General features: G+C 45.7%; 1 protein-coding gene across 7 annotated transcripts in view; it reads right to left on the reverse strand.

Moving 5' to 3' along the window:
- Positions 1 to 24,419, reverse strand: part of TRAPPC9 (trafficking protein particle complex subunit 9) — a gene marked incomplete at its 5' end in the record, with an annotated part of 502,410 nt that overhangs the window by 442,375 nt on the left and 35,616 nt on the right. For all 7 annotated transcript variants that reach the window (XM_079722453.1, XM_079722455.1, XM_079722457.1 and 4 more), the window contains 3 exons: positions 9,043 to 9,259; positions 17,980 to 18,105; positions 22,046 to 22,167. In XM_079722453.1, coding sequence (XP_079578579.1) covers positions 9,043 to 9,259; positions 17,980 to 18,105; positions 22,046 to 22,167 — 465 coding nt within the window. The remainder of the gene's footprint in view (positions 1 to 9,042; positions 9,260 to 17,979; positions 18,106 to 22,045; positions 22,168 to 24,419) is intronic.

Raw genomic sequence — 24,419 nt, forward strand, 5'->3', positions numbered from 1 at the left:
CAAGATAATGCCTCAACCACCATGCTCAAAGGGCAACCAAAGCATTTCCCCTGTGTTTATCCTGGAGAACACTCACATGATACGCTCATTCACATATTTTGGGGGGGGGTTATGTTTTTAAAAAATGCTTTATATTATATGGGGTTGGTCAAAAAGTTCATTCGGGTTTTTCCACAAGATGTTAGAGAAAACCCAGACGAACCTTTTGGCCAACCCAATATTTTCTCTCTTCTGCAAAGACACAATTTTTAAAATAACCCACTTGAAATACTTATAATAAGGTTACGACAAAAGATCATGTTTTCAATGGCATGTATTTGAATTACAGCATACTTTTATTTTCAAGAAAATACTGATATTTGATGAGCCTTCATTATCAACAACAAAGGCCATAAAATTAAAAAGCACAGCATTTCTCTAAAGTATAAGAACAGAAAAGCAGAAAGCGAAATTAGAAAAAAGGTTACCAACAAAACTGGGGCTGCTTCCTCCAAAATAACTTAGCGTGTTTGAAATTAGAGGTGGAAGAAATCGGTTGCACAGCCATCGAAAAGTATTTTTTTAAGATCACAGGATTTTAGAGTTGTTTATTCCAAGTCCCTTTTGGCAACAGTTACTGCTTTTAAATATTTTCCACCTTAAAATTCTTCATGAAGATGTGGAAACAGGGCTCAAAAACAGTTACCATCCAGTGCTGTGTGCCCAGGGGCCCTGGGGGGTTGGTAGAAAGGTTGGGGGAAAGGATTTAAGACTCTGACCGAAGGATTCCTCCTCTCATAGGCCTACGGACCGTCTCTCCCACTGCCTACCCTACAAGGCTGGCAAGTCCCTTCTGTGAATTTCCACTGAATTCTGCACAAATCTTGTCCCATAGGCGTCATCTGGCACATACAGTGAGGCACCTGTAAGCCAGTGTCTTTGTTCCTTCCATCAGCCCTTAATTTCCTTGGGAGCCAGGATGGTGTCTTATTCACCCAAGTATCTTTACTGCCTAGTAAGATGCCTAATACACAGCTGGTCCTTTACAGGCTCGTGGGTCAAGTTGCAAGCCTGATGAAAGAAAAAGCCCCTATTTTTCAGACATGCCTACTTAAGCATACAGGGTAAAATGACATGATTTCTGGGATTTGCTGTAAAATATTTCAACAAAGAACAAATAAAAGAAAAAGAAAGGTCTGAATAAAGCCAGATATGGCAAAATCTTATTAATCACTTAATCTGGGTGATGGGCTATTCTCTCTGATTTGTGTATACTTAAATTATCTCATAGTAATTTTTTTTTTTTTTTTTGCAGTACTCAGGCCTCTCACTGTTGTGGCCTCTCCCGTTGTGGAGCACAGGCTCTGGACGCGCAGGCTCAGTGGCCATGGCTCACGGGCCCAGCCGCTCTGCGCCATGTGGGATCTTCCCGGACCGGGGCACGAACCCGTGTCCCCTGCATCAGCAGGCGGACTCTCAACCACTGCGCCACCAGGGACGCCCTCTCATAGTAATTTTTGAACTGTTAACTGAATAACAATTACTAATAATTATGAACTGAAATTCTTAGAGCTGACCAAACCTACCCACACACAAAAACCTTGATAGCCTACCAGTTTTATCTTACAGAAATCTTTTCATACAATGACAGGAGAGGAGGGAAGGACACGTCCCTGCAGTATTTCCACGTTGTCAAAAGACCAAAGGCCAAAACAAATAAGAGATTCTGAAAAGGATGATAAGGCTGAAATCAACGTCATGACTAACCTAGCCCAGAATTCTAAATGACCTGACCTAACTAATCTCCACCCCACCATACCAAGAATGGGGCACATATCACTCTGCAGCTTTTTTTTTAATAGATAAGGATCCAGTTCCTACCACAGGCAATTACAGTAAGGCTGCGTATAAATTTTCTTAACACCAAATAGTGTACAAATCATAATTTCTATGCGATTCAAACTGCTCCTCCTATAAAATCTGAATCTTTTTATTCTTAAGACAGATTTGCAGTATATGAGCCAGTGATAAAATTTTCAACACTCTTGTATTCAAAAAATTCAGCAATGTGAAAGTTTATTACCTCAACTACTGCCTTTTAGCAAACTTATGTGCCTTACCACTCTCTTTCATAAGAGTTCCTGGGGAAAATTTAATCTCTCATTCAGGAAAAGGCTAAGCAAAAGGTATGATCAAAAAATCTTCATATATAGGAACACAAGTAAGATTAAAGTGATAATCAGCAGCCCGTTAAGCTGGCAAATACACACACAGTATATACTTCTGTGTTCCTACCTCGACTTTCCATAACCAGCTAGGGAAAATGTTCATTTCCAGAAACAGACAAATACATTTCAGGTCCTGAGAATACAGACAATTTCCCTTTTATTCACAGGTACAGGGATTTAGTAGAATTCCATTTAATTCTCTGAGAAATGTTTATAAAGTAGTCCAGAGCAACAGTGGAGATGGGGTTTAAAGTAACTTTTATTTCTTATTAAAATTACAGCCAGCTGGCACTTATCACTTTTACCTTATCTGATGTCTTACCTTACCTCCCCACCTCTTTCACAAAATGATGGTGAATGTCCCCTCCCGAAACAGAAGGCTAAGTAAAAAGTATCAAATCACATGGAGGTGTGCTTATTTGTTTCATTTTTCAAAAGAAACATGTTTCATCCATGTGATTTTAAAAATTAAGATCAAGAAACAAACTCTATTCAATAAATGGCAATGAGCACACCTCCCCACCTCTTTCACAAAATGATGGTGAATGTCCCCTCCCGAAACAGAAGGCTAAGTAAAAAGTATCAAATCACATGGAGGTGTGCTTATTTGTTTCATTTTTCAAAAGAAACATGTTTCATCCATGTGATTTTAAAAATTAAGATCAAGAAACAAACTCTATTCAATAAATGGCAATGAGCACACCTCCCCACCTCTTTCACAAAATGATGGTGAATGTCCCCTCCCGAAACAGAAGGCTAAGTAAAAAGTATCAAATCACATGGAGGTGTGCTTATTTGTTTCATTTTTCAAAAGAAACATGTTTCATCCATGTGATTTTAAAAATTAAGATCAAGAAACAAACTCTATTCAATAAATGGCAATGAGCACACGTCATGCAGCTGCTCATCAGGTTTGGGCACATGTTACACGTATTTACAGGCATGCCTGCTGGTGCCAGCAAGGGGACACAGGGAGAGGCAGGGTCTCTGCTCTCATGGGGCACAGAGCCTGGTTGGGGGTGGGGATGCTAAATCATTGCCCAGTTTTTTTAATGTACTTACACATTATGGGAAATGCTGTCTAGAAAGAACAGGAGTACGTGAAAGAGAGAAATAAAAGGACTGCATTTAGGTGGAGAGACGACGGGGGACCTCTTGAAGAGCTGACACTCAGCGGAGACCTGAAGGATGCCTGGGGTGCAGCGGCGAATGGCAGGGAAGAGCATTCCTGAGGAAGCAAGAGCCGGGAGGAGAGCCGGCAGTGGACACCTGGATGGCGTGCACAACTGGCCCAGCACGGAGAGAAAAGGCTAAGGCCAGCCCAGTGTAACTGCATAAAGCCCAGGAGGCTTGCATTTACTCTGGAGCCAGCCTGCAGTCATGTTTGAGGGATACAAAAGGGGTCACTGGAAAGCACCTGCGATCTCTACAGAAGTCTCTCAGAAGCACGCTCACAGGGAACCCGGTCCCACGCACATGGAAACTCAATCCCCCTTCCCAGCTCTCCACAGAGCAACAGTGTGACCGCTCGAAAAACCCCTTCCCAGACACTAACTCGCCCCACGAAATTTGTCCCGAAGACGGCCTAACAGAGCCTGTACACTCAACTGTCCCCTCCACAGGCCTGGAGGTCTCATCTCGTCTCTCACACCAGCAACTCTCAGCCTTTCAAATGTAAACCCCGAAAGCTTCTAGGGCTTGTCCAGCTATTTTGCCCTTAACTTCAACCACTGGTACCAGGGCCAAGGCAGGGGGCCACCCCACCAGCACGCACTCCTTCCCAATGGGGCTGGGCCTGAAGCACTGGCCCTCAGGGCACTTTATTCCAGCCTCCACGTGGCCTCAGAGGGATGGATGGAATTAGACCTCACCTGACAGTACCTGCTGAGCGCTGTCCTAGCACATGCTAGGGACTGACTCACTCGGTCCTTATAACAACCTTCCCGTGAAACAGTAAAAGTACCTCCCTGTACAGATGAGGGACAGAGGACTGGACGGGGGCCATGCAGCCAGGAGGGAATGGTGTCACCCTGTCACTAGCTGTTCGACCTGAGGAACAGCACTTAACCTCCTCCAGCCTCTACTCCCTCACATGCGGTACAGGGCCCACTGCACCCACTCACCAAGCCGTGAGGAATGATGGCACACACGTGAAACCGTTCTCCCTGGGCCACAAGCAGCGTAAGGCAAGTGCAAGTGCAAGGTGTGCTGGAAGAAAGACCATGTGAAGCAGACGGGGCGCTCCATCACCTGACCCTCCAGCCCTGGGCCAGGGACACAGCTGGGCCTGAGCAGCAGGCTCTGGGTTCCGGGCCTCGCCCACGCCCAGGGCAGCGCCCTTGTGCAGGCTACACTCTCAGGCACTGACCCTACTGGGCAAGGAAGTTGCTCTATAATTGTCACTTAAAATACTGGGAAATATAAGGACAACTTTTTTTTTTTTTTGTAAGAAATGAAATCCTTTATTTATTTATTTTTGCTGTGTTGGGTCTTCGTTTCTGTGCGAGGGCTTTCTCTAGTTGTGGCAAGCAGGGGCCACTCTTCATCGCGGTGTGTGGGCCTCTCACTATCGCGGCCTCTCTTGTTGAGGAGCACAGGCTCCAGACGCGCAGGCTCAGTAGTTGTGGCTCACGGGCCTAGTTGCTCCACGGCATGTGGGATCCTCCCAGACCAGGGCTCGAACCCGTGTCCCCTGCATTGGCAGGCAGATTCTCAACCACTGCGCCACCAGGGAAGCCCCAGGACAACTTTTTAAAGAAATAAAGACATCCCTGACTTCAAAATGTACTGTAAAGCTACAAAAATCAAGACAGTGTGGTAATGGAAAAAAAACAAACAAGCAAACACAGAACAGACACCACCAAGAATAAATCCTAACGTAAACTATGGATTCTGGGTGACAATGTGTCAGTGCAGATTCATGCATTGTAACAAATGCACCACCCTGGCGGGGATGTTGATGAGGAGGAGGCTGGGGGTGGACGGGGGACGGGGTATGTGGGAAATATCTAAGCTCAATTTTGCTGTGAACCTAAAACTGCTCTCATGAAGTCTACTTAAAAAATAATAATAGGGCTTCCCCGGTGGCGCAGTGGTTGAGAGTCCGCCTGCCGATGCAGGGGACACGGGTTCGTGCCCCGGTCCGGGAAGATCCCACATGCCGCGGAGCAGCTGGGCCCATGAGCCATGGCCGCTGAGCCTGCGTGTCTGGAGCCTGTGCTCCGCAACGGGAGAGGCCACAGCAGTGAGAGGCCCGCGTACCACAAAAAAAAATAATAAATAATAATAATAAGATCGCACAGGGGAAAGTGTGGTGGTAGGAGGGACGTGATAAAATCCATTATCACAAGATTTACATTTAGAAGAAGAATAAGCCCCGTCCGAGCTCCTAGGTAAATGGGTGTACTGGTGAAGCCACTTCCCGTGACTCGCGCGTGGACACACGTAGACACCCTGCCGCGTCAGTGCCACCGCGCGACACCTGTTGTTCATCTTCCGCCATTAAGCGCTGAGTGGAGACGAGAAGGGAAGCCGCCAGCTGTGTCAGAAGAGCCTTTCAGCTCCCGGCACCTCCCCGCTTAGAGGAAACCCCAGGCACGCAGCACACCTCGGAGAGTGCTGTCCGGTTCGCACTCTCCGCCCTCTCCTCCCAGAAGCGGAAGGCTGCTCACAACTAGACCGCGGAGCAGCTACAGAGCCCGGGAATTCAGAAAGGGCCTCCCCGGAACGCGGCCGCTTAAACCGTGGAGACAAGCTAAGCAAACCAGTGAGGATCCGGGAGCCGAGCTCCCCTACAAGCCCCGTGGTCTCTTCACTGCTTTCCTCACTTGGCTGTGTCCCGGGAGAGCTCCCGTGCAACACCAGATGCAAGGGCGACAGCAAACGTGACCTGCATCCCGAACCCCTCAGCCTGGCTCGGCCTGACCTTGGCGCCCCAGATCCAGCACCTCCCGAATCACGCATCACACCTGTCCTCTCTTTCCCTAACTGTCCTCTGCCCTCCAGGGTCACCTGGCCCTACAGCCTCCCTCTCAGGATCCCCTTCCTGACTCCATTAGCAATGAGAGCTCCCAGCAGAAACAGCACCAAGTGGAGCCCACCCTCCCCTCTGGATCCCAATTTCCTGTCTGTAAAGAGAGGGAAGGAGCTAGATCAGTCTTCTCAGAATCATGTGAGACTTTTCCAAACACATATGCTTGGGCCTCACTGCACACACCCTCCCCCCACCCCCCACAAGAGGTACAGGCTGGGAGCCCAGGGCAAAGAGCTCACACAGAAGGCCAGCCAAGGGATCCCATCTGCAGGGACGGGTCCCACCAGAAGGTTCTCATTGCTGGCTGTGAGTCCCTTTAGTCCTCAGGCTCCAAGATGACTTTCAGTTAAACACCACAGGGTCTCGTTGTTTCAGGACACTAAGGACAGTCCTGTGACCACAGCTGGGGCAAGGCTGTCCAGAGAGAGTAGAAGCAGCCCTTAGAGGCCAGTTAGAGGCCCACAAGAGACGCCAGGAAGAAATTTAAATGGTCTCTGGGAAGCACCTGACTGCCACTGCCCTGAGGTTCTTGTCTTCAGAAGAGAGACACTGGGGCTGAAATCACAGGACCACCAGTATTAATTTATCCAGAACTCACAGTCCACCCAAAAGCGCCAGTCGTGAAACAAGTGCTCAGCAAACCTTACATTCCATCCCATCTCTTGGGGGAACACAGAGGAAAAAGGAAGTAGAGAAAGGAAGAGCAGATGACATGGCAGATGAAAAAAATTTGTCGTGATTTCTGTTTGGGTGAGATGGTGAAAGATCTGGAAGAAAGTGCCACTGAATGAATTCAGACGTGGCTGAGTGTCCATGCATTTACCCTCAACATGTGGCACGGTGTCCAGCACAAAGCAAGAACCAAGAAACGTTTGCTAATAGCAAGACCTCCTAGAGAGGGTCCCCAGTACTACCCCTGACCCCTTGCACTTAAAACCATCACCAACAGCTGGGACAGAGGCAGGGACAGAGTTCAGGTTGAAAATCACTCCATCAACAGTACGAGCCCCATCACCGAGGCTATCCAGCAGAGACAAACGTCAGCCCCTTGTCTAACTTTTTAAAGAGATCAACAGCAAGGGAGACCAGGCAAGGTCATGTGAGCAGGCTCTATTATGTGAGATGGCTTTAGAAAGGGAATGCTGCATAAACAGGAAAAGTATGCAGACTGCCCCGATCAGCACTGGGCCCACCAATCTTCCCCCTGTGGCTTCAGAGAGGCAGGACATCTAAAGCCCCAAATCCAGGCTGCCCCGTTCCTATCAACACCTCCTGACACGTGTGCTCACATGCCAAGCCCCCAGCAGCAGGTCTCTGGCCTCCACAGGAGGCGGGGGCTAATGAAGGACTGTGTCCTGTCTCAGCTTCCCTCCACTCCTCAAAGGCCACCTGCCATGCTGCTCACTCAGTCTCCCTCTGCTCTGCCAAACCCCAGGTCCCGCCTTTTAAATGATTTTGGAAAACATTTTTTAAGTAATTTGGGCCCCCCGAAGTGATTTCAGATATCGCTGTGCTCTGAGCCAGGGCTCTGGCAAACTACAGTCCGCACACCGAATCCGGCCCCACCCGTGCCGTAAGTAAAGATCTGTCGGTGGACATTTCATCCCTGGCTGGTCTCACACCTCAGCAGCAGAGCCAAGGAGCTGCAGCAGAGGCCGGAGGGCTCCCAGAGCCTGAAATGTTTACTCCCTGGCCCCTGGACAGAAAAAGTTTGCCAACTCCTTGCTCTACGCTAATCAGAATTCATCCTGAGCATACGATTCCATCAAATGTTAAGTGACGCTTTGGGGAGGAGGTCAGAATGGGAGCAAGTCCAGACAGAGTAATTCATCAAGAACCACCTAGGCAACGGAGACAGAGGAGAGGAAGGCTCTGGAAGGATCCGAGAGCTCTCTGCAAATACCTGGAAGGTTGACACACGCGAGAACTGCTTGTTTGTACGTTGGAAGGCAGGAGCCGTCCTCTTCCCACTGCTTCACTCGCTCACCTCACACCTCCCATGGCACCAGGCAAGAGCACGACAAATCATTACTGAGGAGGTGGACACAAAGGGAAAGCGGACACTCCGTCCCCGGGAGGTAGAGCAAGCAGGAAGGGGATTCGTAGTTCTTTCAGGGAGAACTATCCCAGAGCAGAAGAGACTTATCATTCGGACCATGGGCCCCTCAGGCCGGCACACGTGACCACATAAAACACGTGCCAGAGGACTGGCTTTGCCCTGGCGGGACAGGAACGTAGACGGCCCCTCAGTTCTCTCCCTGGACGTGAGCTGGAGGAACGTGCTCTGCATGTCCTGCCTAGAACGGCCATCAACCATTTTCTTTCGCCTGCGAATCACCCTTTGCCTGACACTGGGCATCACACTTGTGTGCACTTGTTATTAGACTCGGAGCTTATGTTTAACACGTACTACCCTGCATTAACATTGCAGGATAAGGATTTATCACCAAATGCATACCTGTACTTGTACACATATACCCCAGGATTTATTCTAGATTGGTTGATTTTTGCTAATTGGCTAAATCACATGAGGTAAGTAGGATTCATTAGGTATTAAGATGTTTCAAGGATGACACACGTCAGTGAGCTCAGGGGAGATTTCCAACGGCACACAGATTTAAGAATGCCAGCCCCCATGCGGAGCACCGCTACGTTCTGTCGTAATCTATCAAAAGTACCCAAGTGCAGGAGAGCTTGGTCACCTTTGCACGCCAGCACCAGTCATCGTGTCTGACAGGCAGAGCAGGGCCCGTTAACTGGACGCACCATTAATTGGACTGAAGCAACTTTCAGCTCTAGTACCTCTGTTGAAGTCTTGCGGATCCAGCGACAGACTGTAGCCGGGCAGCGTCTCGAGGAGGAGTTTGTAGCAGGCCCTCCAGCCGGGCTCTGAGATGCTCGGGGCCACGCACTGCATGGCGGCCACGCGCTTGAAGAAGGCGGACTTGCGGTGGAAGCCGATCAACTCGTAGAGCTCAGAGAGGATGCTGTAGCGCTGGATCTTCTCCTCCTCGGAGAGCTGAAGCACACAGAGGAAAGGAAAACGCATGGGAAGGAATCTTACAAGTGAAAAAGGGAACATAAAAAAGCTTTTGCATAAGACAGAGGCCCAATGAAACGTGAAGGAAAGGGAAGCTGAGTTAGTGCACCGGTAGGGCAGGATCCAGAGAAGCACCGACACGGAAGCTCCAAGGCCTTCTCCAAGCCCCACCTCTCCAAGCTCACCCTGTCCTTTTGCTAAGAAGGCCCATATTCTCTGGAACAAAGGTATTTGCTGGGGCTTCCCTGGTGGCGCAGTGGTTAAGAATCTGCCTGCCAATGCAGGGGACACGGGTTCGTGCCCCAGTCCGGGAAGATCCCGCATGCCGCGGAGCAGCTGGGCCCGTGAGCCATAGCCGCTGAGCCTGTGCGTCCGGAGCCTGTGCTCCGCAACGGGAGAGGCCACAGCAGTGAGAGGCCCGCGTACCGCAAAAAAAAAAAAAAAAAAAAAAAGGTATTTGCTACCTAGTGCATAAGATGCAGAGAAGGGAAAGAGAAAGGGAGAGACACTGGAATTGGGGCAGGGACTTTCATCAAATACATTAACTTCTGAAAACACAAAATATATAGAACCAGGTAACTAGACAAAGAACTGTTAATAATAACCACACCTAACTTGGACTTAAATTAAGACTTCAGGGCTTACAAAAATTTTTCTTTCATCTACAACCTAACCGTATTTTCCCAACCACCCCATGATGTAGTAATAACAACTTCTGTTTCATCACGACTACATGCCAGCAATGTAAACTACTAGGTAACAGCTCAGAATTTTTAAAAGCCGTGTCTGTGATATAGTCTGTGTACACATTTATTTCCTCTTGGCTTCATTCTAAACGAGGATCTAAATCAATTTTTTAAACACAACAACAATAACGACAAAAAACAAAAATGAGGGTCAAAAATGGGATTTAGGGCTTCCCTGGTGGCGCAGTGGTTGGGAGTCCGTCTGCCGATGCGGGGGACGTGGGTTCGTGCCCCGGTCCGGGAGGATCCCGCGTGCCGTGGAGCGGCTGGGCCCGTGAGCCATGGCCACTGAGCCTGCGCGTCCAGAGCCTGTGCTCCTCAATGGGAGGCCACAACAGTGAGAGGCCCCCGTACCGCAAAAAAAAAAAAAAAAAAAAAAAAAAAATGGGGATTTAATACTTAAATGAAACAAGGGGCAGGTGAAGTCACAAAAATGCATGCCATGAGGTAGGGGTAATTAACAGAGGCCGACTATAGATTCAGCTCTAAGATCCCTGGCAGCTGAAGCAAAAAGTAAAAGATGATGAGCTACAGGAGCCATAACGCCTGTGGGATAAACATCTGTGTCAGCTGCTGGCGCGTCCCATGCGGAAAATCCAAAACATCCTTCTCACCATCGAGCGTCATTCTCAGACCCCCCATGTTAAGTGCAACAAGCACATGCCCGCAGCCCGTGCCCCGGCCTCTGCCTTGCCTTTCCCGCCAGCCCTCTCCCTCTCTCATCACTGTACTGGGCTGCAAACCCAGGCCTGAAGCTCCAGATTAAGGGTGGAGGCAGCCCCACACCTTGGCTTGGCGGGCAGCTCACCCAGCTGGGGCCCCCTGCATCTGCCCGTTTCTCTGGTGCATTGGCTTCCCACCAAGAGATTCCTTCCTACGCTGGTCCCCACAAAACTCCTCTCTCCTAAATGCAAGGACGTCAAGCCACATTCCAGACTCCTGTTCAACCAGCAAGTTTTCAGTTCCCTCTCTCTTTTTCCTTCTCCAATAAAGAACTTGACTTTCCTCCCTCCCCATCCAACCGTTTCTTTCTTTGTGAGAGCTCTGCATTCTCCACACACCATCCTGAAAGCCAGGCACCCTGCCAGCTAGGACCGAGATGTTTCCATCTAACCTGGGCTGCATCCTTATACGTTCCCCCTTCTATCTCAGAAAGCCTTTCCTGAATCTCCCATCCCTCTGAGTTTAAATCGACAAAGTTCTGAGGTTACCATTATTATGTGCATATCTACCGGGCTTTTGCTAGGTTTCCTTAGCAACAAGCTTCATTAAGGAACTGCATCAGGAAGTTTAAAGAGGCTATTCTTACATCTGAGTGGAGTAGCCCACAGGAAATGTAAATGGCTTTGAAGAGAAAATTAACCAGGGACAAAGAGGGCCGCAGGTTCTAACCAACAGTGTCATGAGCCAAAATGTTATCAAATGGCTCAGTCACTCCTGAACATCAGGTCTGCAGGAGGTGCCGGGTGCTGGGTTGAATATACATTGGCCCTAGAGCATGCTCCCACAGCTGGTAAAGTGCTGGGCTTTTCTCTAGTTTTCCAAACAATTCCTTATGACCTCTTTCTCTTATGGTCACTTACATTTCCTACTAATGAAGAAAATTAATCTCAGTCATCTGGGTTGTTTGCGGCAAAGCTACACGACGCAGTTCACAGAGCTCAGACTTTGGAGCCACGGTAAACTAGATCTGAAGACCAGTGGTAGCATTTACAAGGTAATCACGGGCACTCAGCAAACACCCCAGCCTCGATTTCCTCACCTCTAAAACTGGGTTCAATAAAACCAGTGAGCACAGTTGCCGTGATGATTATGGCCGCAACCTGTTTACCCCTAGGTAAGTGCCGACAACAAGCTGGCTGCTTAATTAGCAGTAAGTATTATCAGAGGGTTTTACTTTACCTGAGAACAGATGCTTTGCCGTTTGTCTTTGGTAACAGAACGTATTTTACTGAGATTAATACCACCAGAGCAGCACCGACTAGAAAATTCCCCAGCTCTGCAGGGCAAGGCATGTTCTTTTCCTCTACAGAGCTGATCACATTTTGTAGTCATTTGTTTTTACATTTATCTATTTAGCACCTGTGTCCCCCTCCGGGCATTTTGCTCAAGCAGTGCAGGACCCTGTCTGTTTGGCTGCATGCTGAATATTCTCGGGCTACAAGACAGTGGGCCCAGGGCCTAGCACCCGGCCTCCAGTACAGAAGGTAGAGAAGGGAAAACCCAAACAAGCATGCTTTAACTAGGCCCCTGCACCTGAAATTATGGTCTGACTTGGGACAAATTACAAAATCTTCTTTACCCTGAGGCTCCTCTTCTATCCACAGGAATAAACGTACTTAGCACACAGAGTTACAAAGGTTGAAGGAAATAACCAAATTCACAACCTAGTCAAGTGTCTGCTAGTGGTCCCACAAACACGAGCTGCCTTTATGGCTCTGACACATCACCGGTGGGGCTTCCTAAGTGCCAAGCAGTGTGGGAAGTGCTCTATGAGTGTTATAATACTATTTATTGATACAACGTACAACAAGTCCAGGAAGAAGTGAAGATTATCATTCCCATTTTACAGATTCACAAACAGGCTAAGGGAGGTCACACGGAGAGGAAACAGCGGTTGAAACCTGAATCTGGGCTGCCAAGGTTCGTGTTCCTTCTCTCTCACTTCTACCTGACCACATGCCTGTGAAATCTACGTGTTCGACAGACAAATCTGCAGACAGCCAGCTGTTAAAGGCAATGTGCGCAGCCGTTTGTCAGTGCTAATTACCATAAACTATTCTCGTAAACAACTAAAGGCAAGACAGGTGGATCCATGTTCCTTCTCACAAAGAGAAGTTCTGCCTTGAATGCTCCTGCAACGTGCACAAACCCTTCCCAATACCACTAGATCCAAACGTATTCCTTTTCGTTTTTTACATTTGCGCAAGGCAGAAGGCACCTGCAATAATTCCATCTTGGTTCCTTTCAAAGTTTCCAGATTAGCCAAAATCAGTCCCAGAATAGACACAACTCATCAGTTCTACAATGGAACACACCTGACCAAGAACCAAAACCTTGTCCCGGTTCAGAAAAACTATAGATCCCTCTTTGTTACTGTCATTATAAAATCCACCAGTGTCTATTTGAATTATGGTTTTCTCGGAGTATATGCCCAGTAGTGGGACTGCTGGGTCATAATGTAATTCTATTTTTAGTTTTTTAAGGAACCTCCATACTGTTAGTTTTTTAAGGAACTTAGTTTTTTAAGGAATTCTTAGTTATTTAAGGAACCTCCATACTGTTCTCCGTAGTGGCTGTATCAATTTACATTCCCACCAACAGTGCAAAAGGGTTCCCTTTTCTCCACACACTCTCCAGCATTTGTTGTTTGTAGATTTTCTGATTATGCCCATTCTAACCAGTGTGAGGTGATACCTCACTGTAGTTTTGATTTGCATTTCTCTAATGATTAGTGATGTTGAGCATCTTTTCATGTGCCTCTTGGCTATCTGTATGTCTTCTTTGGTGAAATGTCTATTTAGGTCTTCTGCTCATTTTTTGATTGGATTGTTTTTTTGATATTAAGCTCCATAAGCTGTTTGTATATTCTGGAGATTAATCCTTTGTCCGTTGTTTTATTTGCAAATATTTTCTCCCAGTCTGAGGGTTGTCTTTTCGTCTTGTTTATGGTTTCCTTTGCTGTGCAAAAGCTTAAGTTTCATTAGGACCCATTTGTTTATTTTTGTTTTTATTTCCCTTTCTCTAGGAGGTGGGTCAAAAAGGATCTTGCTGTGATTTATGTCATAGAGTGTTCTATGTTTTCCTCTAAGAGTTTCCTAGTGTCTGGCCTTACATTTAGGTCTTTAATCCATTTTGAGTTTATTTTTGTGTATGGTGTTAGAGAGTGTTCTAATTTCATTCTTTCACATGTAGCTGTCCAGTTTTCCCGGCACCACTTACTGAAGAGGGAAGCAGCCGCATAGCACAGGGAGATCAGCTTGGTGCTTTGCGATGACCTAGAGGGGTGGGATAGGGAGGCTGGGAGGGAGGCTCAAGAGGGAGGGGATATGGGGATATATGTATGCATATGGCTGATTCACTTTGTTGTACAACAGAAACTGACACAGTATTGTGGAGCAATTACACTCCAATAAAGATCTATTAAAAATAATAAAATTTAAAAATTTTTTAATTTAAAAATTAAAATTAAAAAAAAGAAAAATCCCACCAGAACTCATTATTTTGCTGTCTGCTCAGCTGGCAACCAGACACGGAGATGAGTCAACTCCAGCAGAGCATCGAGCTGGGGAGAACGCTAAAGGCCCACACCTGCTGCAGCAAGGCCGGCCACTTACCCTCCGCACGGCTCTGCTGACCCCTAGTGTTCTACGAAGACCAGGCCAACAGAGAAGGGGCTGTTCCCAACAGCTGCAAATTCCCACACATTAAATAAAAGCAACTGATCTTATAAAATAGGTTGTGTATATACCCACCTGTGAAAGCAGCTTCGCCAAACGCCCAAATGTTCAACATTAATTTGCAAAGCCAACTCCGGTCCGTAAGGGCGAGCAAGTCTTAGGACACTAAGTCTTCCAAATCCCTCCCACACCCAGCCCTCCACCAAACTGCCTGCAGTTCTTCAGCATGCTTTTAAATGCTTTTAAATTTCAAAGCATCCCCCCGCCCCCCAGATGTCCCTCCACGCCCTCTGGCCTGAGTATAAGAGCGGCCACTGGGTAACTGCAGGGCAACACTAGACAGGACTAGACACAGAGTATCTGAACTAAACTACTCCTGATCGCCATGAGTTTGTTATTCCATCATTTGGCAGATGAAAATATCGAGAGACATGGAGGATTATGCTCAAGGCCACGCAGCTAACAAGTGGCAAAGCGGGGTCTGCACACAAGCCCGTGACTCGGTTCCTCACTCCAGCACGACGCCCCAGCTGGGATCCCCACACCCACAGGGTTCTCTCGTGCCTGCCCGACAGGTCCACGTTTCTTTACTTTCACTCACGACCTATAACAGGTCTGCCTTTTAAGCACCTTTTCCATCCACTGTCCCTCAGCAACAAAACCGCTCAGGCCACCAAACGACTTCCGGCTCCCCAAGCCCTCCGTGCTCGAGCCAGGTCACGCCTTCGCACCTGGTCCCTGCTCGGAGGCTCTTCAGCCCCTGTAGGTGGACTGTTTCCGCTCTCTCTGCAGGGAAACCCCTCTGGGGAACCCTCCTCTCACCCTTAGCACAGTAGGTCCCCGGGCCGCATCCCGAGCTGTCCCACTAGGTCTGCATGTGCCCAGGGCTGCTCTTTGGACCAGCAGCCTAAGAGCCAGGGATTACGCCCTGGTCATCCCTGCAAACGTACTGCCCAGCTCAGAGCTCACACCCAGCAGGTCACCCGGAAATCGTGGTGAGTGATAGATCCAACCCAGATGTCCGTTCATTTGCCAGCACTGCTGACGGCTGGTTTCCTTCCACCCTTCGCTCCGTTTCCCACAAAACTGAAGCTTCCCCGTCAAGTGGTGGGTTTTCACTTTTCCTGCCCATCTTTACCAGAAACGTCAAGGGAAACCAAAACACCTTTTCTCAACCCTTTCCTGATGACGCATTCCCATCCGTGATACCGCCATGCTCAGCAGCTTTGAGTCCACGTAGTGTCGTTTCCCTTACACTAAATGGCTCCAAACATTGTGGGATTTTTTTTCTCTTTTTGGTTTATTTGTTTGTACTCGGTTTATTCGCTTGATTCTGTTTTTGTCTCTCCCTTCAGTGTTAGGCTGGCAGCTGCCACTTCTCACTCCCTTCAGCTGCCTCCCTCCCAGTGTCCCATCTAGGAAGTTAGCTGTGGGGAGGGTCCAGGAACAACCTTCACAGAAGAGGGAACCAAGGCACAGAGAGGCTAATATACCCAAGGGGCTAAGCCAGATTCAGGCCCCAGCAGTGTGTATTCCGAGTCCCTGTGCTAAACTCTTATGCTAAAATATTTAACTTTTTATAGATTGTGGTTATAAACATATGAGGTATCAAAATATGTATGAGCAGCACACACATCAACTCTAAGACCTTCATTAACTCCATTGCTTTATTTCTATTTTAAAAATTAAGAGCCTCTGGGCTTCTCTGGTGGCGCAGTGGTTAAGAATCCATCTGCCAATGCAGGGGACACGGGTTCGAGCCCTGATCCAGGAAGATCCCACATGCCGCGGAGCAATTAAGCCCGTACGCCACAACTACTGAGCCCGCACACCTAGAGCTCATGCCTCACAACAAGAGAAGCCACCGCAATGAGGAGCCCGCGCAACACAATGAAGAGTAGCCCGCGCAACACAATGAAGAGTAGCCCCTGCTCACCGCAACTAGAGAAAGCCCGCATGCAGCAATGAAGACCCAACGCAGCCAAAAATAAATTAATTAATTAATTTAAAAAAAATTAAGAACCTCTGCAGTCAATATGGCAAAATGTTAATATGTTAAACCTAGATGATAGAGGCATGTGTGTCTTATTACTCATTCTCTCTTATATGTTCAAAATGCAAAATGATTGTAAAGTCTCTCTCCCCTCCCCTCCACCCACTACCCTCTCTCTCACCTGAGCCTCCCAGACCCACATATTTAACAGTCTTTTCAGTATATCCACAACTGAATCCATCAGCGTTCCCCCCAAACTCCCTCTGCGGCTTCCCCTTCTCCGAGCACAGCATGACCATCATTTACCTAATTAATCAAGTCAGAAACCTAGGCGTTATCCTGTCTGCCCTCACATACATCATTAATCCCTTCCTTTTCATCCCCTAAACATGTCTTCGATCTGTTGGCTTTTTTCCATTGACCGTCCCACCACCACTCAGGTGAAGCCGCCTACACTGCCCACCTGGACTCCTCAAGAGCCTCCCACCTGGCCTCCCTCGCCATGCTTACCCTACTCCAGACAAAGGGGATCCCATCATTCCCGTGCTTTTAAGACCTTTCTTTTAAAAACCACTGTTCTTAGAATAAACTCCAAGTTCTTCACCTGGTGAATGTCTATCTTTGCCACAAAACTGTCAGCTCAATGAGAGAAGACTCTGCCTTCTCCACCTCTACGCCCCCTCCCAGCACAATGCCATGCTCAGTAAAGATCTGCTCGATTACAGTAACCGGCATTATAACCCTAGTCCTGGGTCCTTAACCAAACTGCTTCACTTTTGAGTCTTGGTTGCCCTGGCCATAAAAATCCAAGGTAGATTAGAAAGATTGTAGACGTTTGGCTAGATTGATTTGGGGATTTTGCAGTAGCAATCTGCAACTAAATGTTCTAATGACTTTGTCTTATTAAAAACACATCCAGGGCTTCCCTGGTGGCGCAGTGGTTGAGAGTCCGCCTGCCGATGCAGGGGACACGGGTTCGTGCCCCGGTCCGGGAAGATCCCACATGCCGCAAAGCGGCTGGGCCCGTGAGCCATGGCCGCTGAGCCTGCGCGTCCGGAGCCTGTGCTCTGCAACGGGAGAGGCCACAGCAGTGAGAGGCCCGCGTACCACCAAAAAAAAAAAAAAAAAAAACCACATCCAGATTCAAGTAATATTTGTGGAATGCCTTAGGTGCAAAAGGAGCTGTACAAAGTACTTTCACACACTTCATGTTTTATAACATGAACAACCCAGATACGGTCACAAATGGAATAGCTTCACAAGTGACAAAAGTAAGGTGACAAGGCATAAAGCTTGTCCAAGGTTGCAAAGCTGGTGAGCGCAAAGTTGTTTCTCCAATCAAAAAAAATTTTTGAAAGAACAGAATTCTGAATTTTGAGGGTAAAAGACCGTAATACAAAGAGGTAAAACAACTCCCTTAATCAAAGTTTCAAGTTCTGACTCCAGAGTTTTAAGCGTGCCATACTGAATGCTAGCACAGCAAAATCAGATGGTCTTTTGGTGAATAAGCTCCAGGAAAACCACGTTAATTCTTCCGCTCATAGGAGGACACACACCCACCTGTCGAAGGTTGATGTAGACTGCATTCTGGAGAAATTCCGAAGCTTCCATGCTCCGCTTCTGAATGGCAAGGACACGGACGGCCTTGACACACGCTTCTAACTCAATCACCCCGGCATTCTTATACTGTAGGGTCAAAAGAGAAGAGGAGAGGTGTTCGTGTCAGGTCGCGCAGGCAGTACCACAGGGACTCAGTGACACGGAGCAGCACGTCCCCACCCAAGGTGGGGAATTTGTGTTTGAGAAAGTCTATCCCTTAAGGGGGCAAAAGGGGTTGGTGGGATTGAGTGAACCTATAAATGCCCATATAGATATGTTTGCATTCACTCAAGTAATACAACCAACAGTCGCTGGATATTTTACAAAATTTCAAAATGTTATCAATGGAAACTTTGCTATTCACTTCCACTTAATCTCCTGCTCGAAAACATTCTGAGACTCTCTCACACCTGCAGCTTTGATGCAGTGGTTGTCAATTCATGTTACTTTGTTACAAAAGTTCTAGCTCCTTGTATCACTGTATCCGGCCTCTCTTAGCACGGTTGATGTCTTTCTGGTTCTCTCTCTGAGTTACCTGCTCCTGCTTCTCAGATCCTGAGAGGAAGGACAAATGAAGATACGTGAACAGGAAAGGTACCGTGGACTCCACACAGCCGCTCAGTAATGACCCCGGCGAGAACGTCTCCAATCTCATCTTCACCTCTCAAGGTTCTGCACAAGGTGACCTCCAGCCAGGAGAGCTGCCCTTGTCCACGTGAAAGCTGTGTGGCTCAGACGTGAGGACAGGCCCAGAAGCTGGTTCTGGAGCCCAGGCCCCCCTGCTCTGTGCCTTCCTCTTTCCCAAGGCCCCAACTCGAAGCCCTCCATGCTCCCTGTTCTTCTGCCCTTTTTATTTTTTTTTCCTAATTATCCTGAGCTAGAGTGGTTTTCATCTGATGTATCTGAAAAGACTTCCTGCAGCTGGGGAAGAGGCTTCTGAGGTAAATCCATGTTTTCTGGTGCCTGAAGAGCGCCCGAGGCTGAGAGACTCCCCACCAACACTCATTGAGGCATTAAATGCGCTGTGGAGTCAGCCACCCCCCAGCAAGTGTTTGCTGAGCCTCATGAAAACCACTCATGAAAATACAGTCTGCCCTCTTATCAATTATTGCCCATGTTTCTTACTAAAATTATTTGTAAGGTGGAAAAAGAAATTACTGTGCCAGAAAGAGCAGGTCTCCACTGTTTCCTCATTTCCAATATGTAACAGGCACAGAATTTGTGATATATTACATGTAATTTATCAAAGACAGCACAAAAAGAAACTATACTTACCTAACTACGAATACTGAAGTCAAAGTCTATCAATTTTATATACCATTTAATGACACAACAGAAAGAATCTAACAGGGACTTGATTTCATTGAAATATAATTATTTCCTTTCCTTCAAAACTCTTAAAATAACTTCTACTGAAGCGAAAATAGAAGTCAACTCGGTTTTTTTTCACATATTTTGGTTATAGTTAAATATTTTAAATATTACAATGAAATTTAAATTGCAATCATAAAAAACTTCATATATTAGTAGAAAGATATACAGAATCAATGCGAATTAGGAAAAGAACGGACATTTACTAAATGTCTACTACATACCTAGTCTTTTACAAGCATTCTCCTGGAACATAAGCTCTCTGATGCAGGGGCCCCCATTCTCACTGCTGAGTCCCTAGTAATCATCTACCAAGGCACCAGCATAGAACTATGCAATCAATATTTTAGAAATAAATGAGGGAATTATCTCATTCAAGTCTAAAACAAACCCCTAAAATAAATACAAAACTTATTTACAGATAAAGAAAATAGGGTCCCAAAAAGTAAACTTTCTTGCCCAAGGTCACAAAGCTAGTAATTGGTGAAGGCAGGATTTGAACTCAGGTCTGTCTGACTCCAAAACTAAGGTGGAAATCCCATTCCATTAGGAAGGGTTCAGCACCACAGACAACCCTCCTATCTTTGTTCAGATCTAGCCTTATATATATAGCCTTAGCATCCCATACGTAGGGATTTTATAGCCAGTAATTTCTTAGGTCTTATTTACAAAGTGTCAGCAGATAAGCAGAAAAGCTCTGTAAGAAGGTATTTCTAAGAATAAAACCAAAGAGAAAACCCATAAGGAAAAGATTTACTATATTAAAAACATTTTTGACCACAACCAAAATGAAAAACCTCATAAACAAAAGGCAAGCAACATCAAGAAAAAGATCTGCAATATATGTCAATGACCGAAAAGAAGCTAATATCCATGGTTTACAAAGAGCTATCACAAAGCAATAAGAAATGCTCCCTAAAGCAGCCGCATAGCACAGGGAGATCAGCTCGGTGCTTTGTGACCGCCTGGAGGGGTGGGATAGGGAGGGTGGGAGGGAGACGCAAAAGGGAGGGGATATGGGAACATATGTATATGTATAGCTGATTAAATTTGTTATAAAGCAAAAAATAAATAAATAAATAAATATAACAATTAAAAAAAAAAAAAAAAAAGAAATGCTCCCTAATTTAAATGTACGCAAAGGACAAAAACGGATAATTCATTTTAAAAATGCAATTGGCTAATACGTGAACAATGTTCAATACCTCACTGGTCATCAAATGCAAACTAAAACAATGAAAAATGACTTTTGCTCATCATATTGGCAAATATTTTAAAAGGATAGTGTCTGTTTGTAGGAGAACAAACTGTTACAAAGCTTTTTGGAGGACGATACAGCAATGTATATGTAAACTCTAAAAAATATATGCACACTTTTTGACTCAAGTCCACTTCTGGGAATTGTTTCCTTTTAAAAAAAAAAATCAGCCCAAAAAGATTTATCCATCAGGGCATTTATCACAGCACTGTTTACAACGGTGGAAAGAAAAATCGAAGGAAAATAATATTCAGTAATAGAGAATTGGTTAAATGAGTAATTCTACATCTTTTCATTCCCTGTTGGAGAAGGAATTTGGAGAGTAACTTGAAAGTAACCGATGATAAATGTAAATGTCATATCCAGTGACTAAATTTCCAGAAATCTTAACTAAAGGAATACTCATACAAGAACAAAAGAATATATGTACAAGAATGTTCAAACATTTTTTTCTAAGAGTGAAAAAGTGAAGATTCAATAATGCAGAAAAACACATAATCTGCCAAATGAAAAATGTAGGTCTCCACACAGTAAATAAGTACAGAATGCTCACCATTTTATGATATAGATGATATACACTGACAAAAAGAACAGAAAATAGATATTAAAAATGTTATCTCCAGGCTTCCCTGGTGGTGCAGTGCTTGAGAATCTGCCCACCAATGCAGGGGACATGGGTTCGAGCCCTGGTCCGGGAAGATCCCACATGCCACGGAGCAACTAAACCCGTGCGCCACAACTACTGAGCCTACGCTCTAGAGCCCGCAAGCCACACCTACTGAGCCCGTGTGCCATAACTACTGAAGCCCACGTGCCTGGAGCCCGTGCTCCGCAACAAGAGAAGCCACCGTAATGAGAAGCCCACGCACTGCAACGAAGAGTAGCCCCCGCTTGCCGCCAACTAGAGAAAGCCTGCACGCAGCAACGAAGACCCAACACAGCCAAAAATTAATTAATTAATTTTTTTTTTTTTTTAATGTTATCTCTGAGGACTTCCCTGGCAGTCCAGTGGTTGAGACGCCATGCTTCCACTGCAGTGAGGGGACGCAGGTTCGATCCCTGGTCAGGGAATTAGGATCCCACATGCCATGCAGCATGGCCAAAAAATAAAAAGTTTTTAAATAAAAAATTTAAAAAAAAATTTTTTTAAACGTTATCCCTGAGTAGCAGGGCTATGATAGCCTCTTTTTCTCCTATTTTCAGACTTATTAAATTAAATACACATTATTTTTAATCTACAAAAACCATTTTTAGGCATATAGTATTATGCATTGGGGATACATGAATACTTACAGAAACAAATACTTAGGAGATACTGCAGCAGCATTACACAATGTAAAACAGGAACTTCTGATTAAAACAACACAGTTACATAAAGGATCTACAGAGTAAAATCACCTTGCTGTAATAGGAAATGGCCTCCTTATATTTGTCAATTATGTCTTCAGGGCTAAGGCAGTTCTTAGCCCGTCCAATCTCAGTGCTGGTATCTGGATTGATGCCATTAGTGGTGAGGGCACCTGCAAACCGAGAGAAAGAAAAGAAATAATCTTTTGCTTTTTCCGTCTTGTTTCTTTGTTATTTTAAAAGAAGGGCACAAATAAGATAAAGCTTGAATATTCCCAACTGAAATTTAAATAATGAAACCATTTTTAAAGTCTTCACAGCTTATACACTCCCTATAATAGTCTTACCATCAAAGCATTGTATTAAATGTTAATTAACTCAGAATAAGTTTTCCTCCCTGTTGAAACTTTTTATTAAAGAACATGAAATGCATTATATAAAAGTAACATGTCTATAATAACTAGCTTAGTTGTCTTGACAGCAATGTAGTCAGTGTGCATTATCTCCCAGCACTAAGCTCTTCTCTTAATGCTAGCAAGAAACCACACTGCACCCTCAAATGGAGATAAACTATGTGAAAGTATTTTCTGAACTATACAGCACTAAAAAAACATAACTTACAAATACTGGCATCCTTTCTGAGGCTGTCATTTTCTATTTCTGGCCAACCCCTGTCAATAAGCAGAACCACCTAATTCCCTAGCCATCAAACTCACAGGGGCAAGAGTTCTGGAGACATTTCCGTTTATAGAATGTAACCAACTATACAGAGAACTCTGAAAAAAAAAGATGAAATACTCTGATTTCAGAGAACACTCAAAAAATACTCTCGTAAGCCTCAGAGCAGGAAAAGCTAGGCTTCTCCTAAGCCACTTGTTTATTTCAGGGACACTGAGCATCTCTAACAAATTCTGTTTCCCTCATGTCTACTGGGAGACTCAGGCACACATTTGCTGTTGACCTTAGAACTCACGGGGCAAAGGGTGTGTCTCACACGGCCCGCAACCTTCACACAAGCTCATCTCCTCGCCTTGCTGTCTAAACTTGCTCCCATTTTCTCACCTGCTCACTTGGTATTTTGTTATTCTGTATGCTGCCTCAAATGCTTTTTGGAACAAGACAGAAGAATGAGTGGGTAGATAAATGGACAGATGGACAAGTGAAAGATGGGCAGATGGACAGAGAGACTCTAAGCAAAGAGGAACATAGAACATTTCCTATGCAAAATCCTCTTCTAGTCAGGGAAGAAAGAACCATAACAGAGAACTGGGAAGAGACAGGCGGCTTAGGATTTTGTGTTTCTACAGATTTTGTGAAAATCACAGCAAGAGATAAGAGGGTAGAACTATAAATAATAAAAGAAAAGGGCATGCATGCCTGAAAAAAATCTAAAATATTTACTTTCTAAAGAATAGATTCAAATCAGCAAGGCCCAATGACACAATCCTTGGGTCCTTACAGAACTGAGAAGTCCACCTCCAAGCCACAAGGCAGCCCTTTGGAGCACTGAGAATCTACACTGGGTGGTCATAAGGCCATCACAGCAAAAACTATGTTATTCTGCACTAACGAGGAATCAGAACCTATGTGGGGACACCCTTGCGTGTCCTCATTTACAACCCATGGCAGCGTTACGCGGGGGGGACTCCTAGTGAGCCCCGTTTCTGCAGGGGAGGAAACAGGTCCTAAAGAGGCTGAGCATTCCTATTAGCTCTCCAGATTACAGAGCTGTTTACTCCAGAACAGAATTCGAACCCAGGCCTCTATTTTTAACCACAGTACTTTCCTGCTTTGTGTGTTTTTCATGTTTACAATACCTTTGTTTCTGGCATGAAATAATATTTAATAGATAAGAGGTTATCCTGATTTATCTCATTAGCTCTAATAATCTGTCTTCATATTGTTGACTTTTACTCTTTTCCCTTGGAGAATGGAAGGGAGAGAGTGGGAGTCAGAACAAGGTGGGCTCTTCATTCTTCCTACGGTACCTCACCTCATCCAAGAAGCCCCCAACCAGGGAGAAGGAACAAATTTTCCCTCCATATTTAAAAAAAAAAAAAGACACCACTGATAACGGGCGTTCCCTTAATGATTTACTTAACTCCAGCACAGAGGCCGGGGGGAAAAAGCATAGCAGAAACCCGGAAGAATATAACCTGTAAGAAGGTAAAAAGAGCATAGCTCACAGGAGAGCTTAGTGGGTCAGAATGATTTAATTTCACTCAATAAAAGAATAACACACTCTAAAAATACTAGTACGCAATGGATTTGATCTTTCTTGACACCTATAAAGTTTTGACAGCCCACATGTAACATTATTGTGAACCAGTGAAACAAGGAGTCTATAGACAGGAAAAATCAATGCCACAGGCAGGCTGAAACCCAGGCTAGAGGAAAGGAAAAGAAGGAGCATAGTTAAGAAGTG

The sequence above is a fragment of the Hyperoodon ampullatus genome (assembly GCF_949752795.1).
Source record: "Hyperoodon ampullatus genome assembly, chromosome: 17".
NCBI classification, from domain to species: Eukaryota; Metazoa; Chordata; class Mammalia; order Artiodactyla; family Ziphiidae; genus Hyperoodon; species Hyperoodon ampullatus.